Consider the following 1,464-nt stretch of genomic DNA (forward strand, 5'->3'; position numbering starts at 1 on the left):
GTTGAGAGCTGAAAGAAAAGCTTACACATTCTGTTCTCCAAGATACAACGAATAATTGCCTCAGAGAACTCTTTGCTATCTCCTACTTCCAACTGAATGATAGCCTGAACTGCATCATTGATCTTGGCAGAAATCTGTAAATTCTTGTATTGATTGATAGTAGCATCTAGAATATTATCTGAAAAGCCAGATCCTGGCTGTGATAAGAAAAAGGAATATTCAAAAATAAGAATCCAGGCTTTAAATTATAAGCCACACATTTCAAGCTAATAGAAATATATATTCTTACTAATTCCAATTTCAAGAACTTGCTGCATATTGGCTGTGGACATACTCTATATATACATGAGTAACCAAAACTGACTATTGAAATACATACATACCTGAGTTAATCCCAAAGGCAAAGTCGTCTCAAAATATCTAATCTCCTCTCCATCCTGAAAACAGAAAGATGTTCAAAATAAAATAGAATATATGACAATATAACTTACATTCTAGATATATATTGCAGATTATATTCAGATGACTATGTGAATAAAACATACCAGCTGGTATAGACCAAAATACAATAAGTTCATTGTAGCTATATCTTCAGAAAAAAAATAGAACTGACAGTCTATGTAAATAAAAATAGTACATAATCAGTTGTTACCAATATTGCTTATAACTTCTAAACTTAAAACTTACATTCATCTAGACAATACATCTTAGCAAGTACAAGGACAAGTCTGGAATAAGGATAAAAAATTTCACTGACATCCTGGAAAGAATGCCAAAATTAATTTATATTTCTAAGAACAAACATAGAACTACAGCTAGAGAAACTCACAAGCTATAAAATATAACAATGATACTATGAGTGGTCTGCCCACCCATGATGTTAATAATGTGAACTCACTACCTGCAGAACATGATTTGCAACCACAGCATCATAAGTGGTCTGACCATCCATGATGTAAATACTGTAAACTCACTCCCTGCAGAACATGATTTGAAATCACAGCATCATAGGTGGTCTGACCACCCATAATGTGAATAATGTAAACTCACAAACTGCAGAACATAATTTGCAGCCACAGCATCATAAGTGGTCTGACCATCCATGATATAAATAATGTAAACTCACAAACTGCAGAACATGATTTGCCACCACAGCATCATAAGTGGTTTGGCCATCCATGACGCTAATAATGTAAACTCACTTCCTGCAGAACATGATTTGCAACCACAGCATCATAAGTGGTTGGATCATTCATGATGTAAATAATGTAAACTCACTTCCTGCAGAACATGATTTGCAACCACACCATCATAAGTGGTCTGACTATCCATGATATAAATAATGTAAACTCACAAACTGCAGAACATGATTTGCAACCACAGCATCATAAGTGGTTTGGCCATCCATGATGTGAATAATGTAAACTCACTTCCTGCAGAACATGATTTGCAACCACAGCATCA

General features: G+C 34.5%; 1 protein-coding gene across 1 annotated transcript; it reads right to left on the reverse strand.

Annotated features, from left to right (window-relative positions):
• Nucleotides 1-266: 266 nt before the first annotated feature.
• FIBRA_09352 (uncharacterized protein) lies at nucleotides 267-578 on the reverse strand (the record flags this gene model as incomplete). Its single annotated transcript, XM_012321664.1, has 3 exons — nucleotides 267-335; nucleotides 384-437; nucleotides 546-578. 3 exons carry the CDS (start codon nucleotides 576-578, stop codon nucleotides 267-269), a joined length of 156 nt encoding a protein of 51 aa, XP_012177054.1.
• Between the last annotated feature and the right edge of the window lie 886 nt (nucleotides 579-1,464).

This window comes from Fibroporia radiculosa, assembly GCF_000313525.1.
Source record: "Fibroporia radiculosa TFFH 294 genomic supercontigs, scaffold32332, whole genome shotgun sequence".
NCBI lineage: Eukaryota > Fungi > Basidiomycota > Agaricomycetes > Polyporales > Fibroporiaceae > Fibroporia > Fibroporia radiculosa.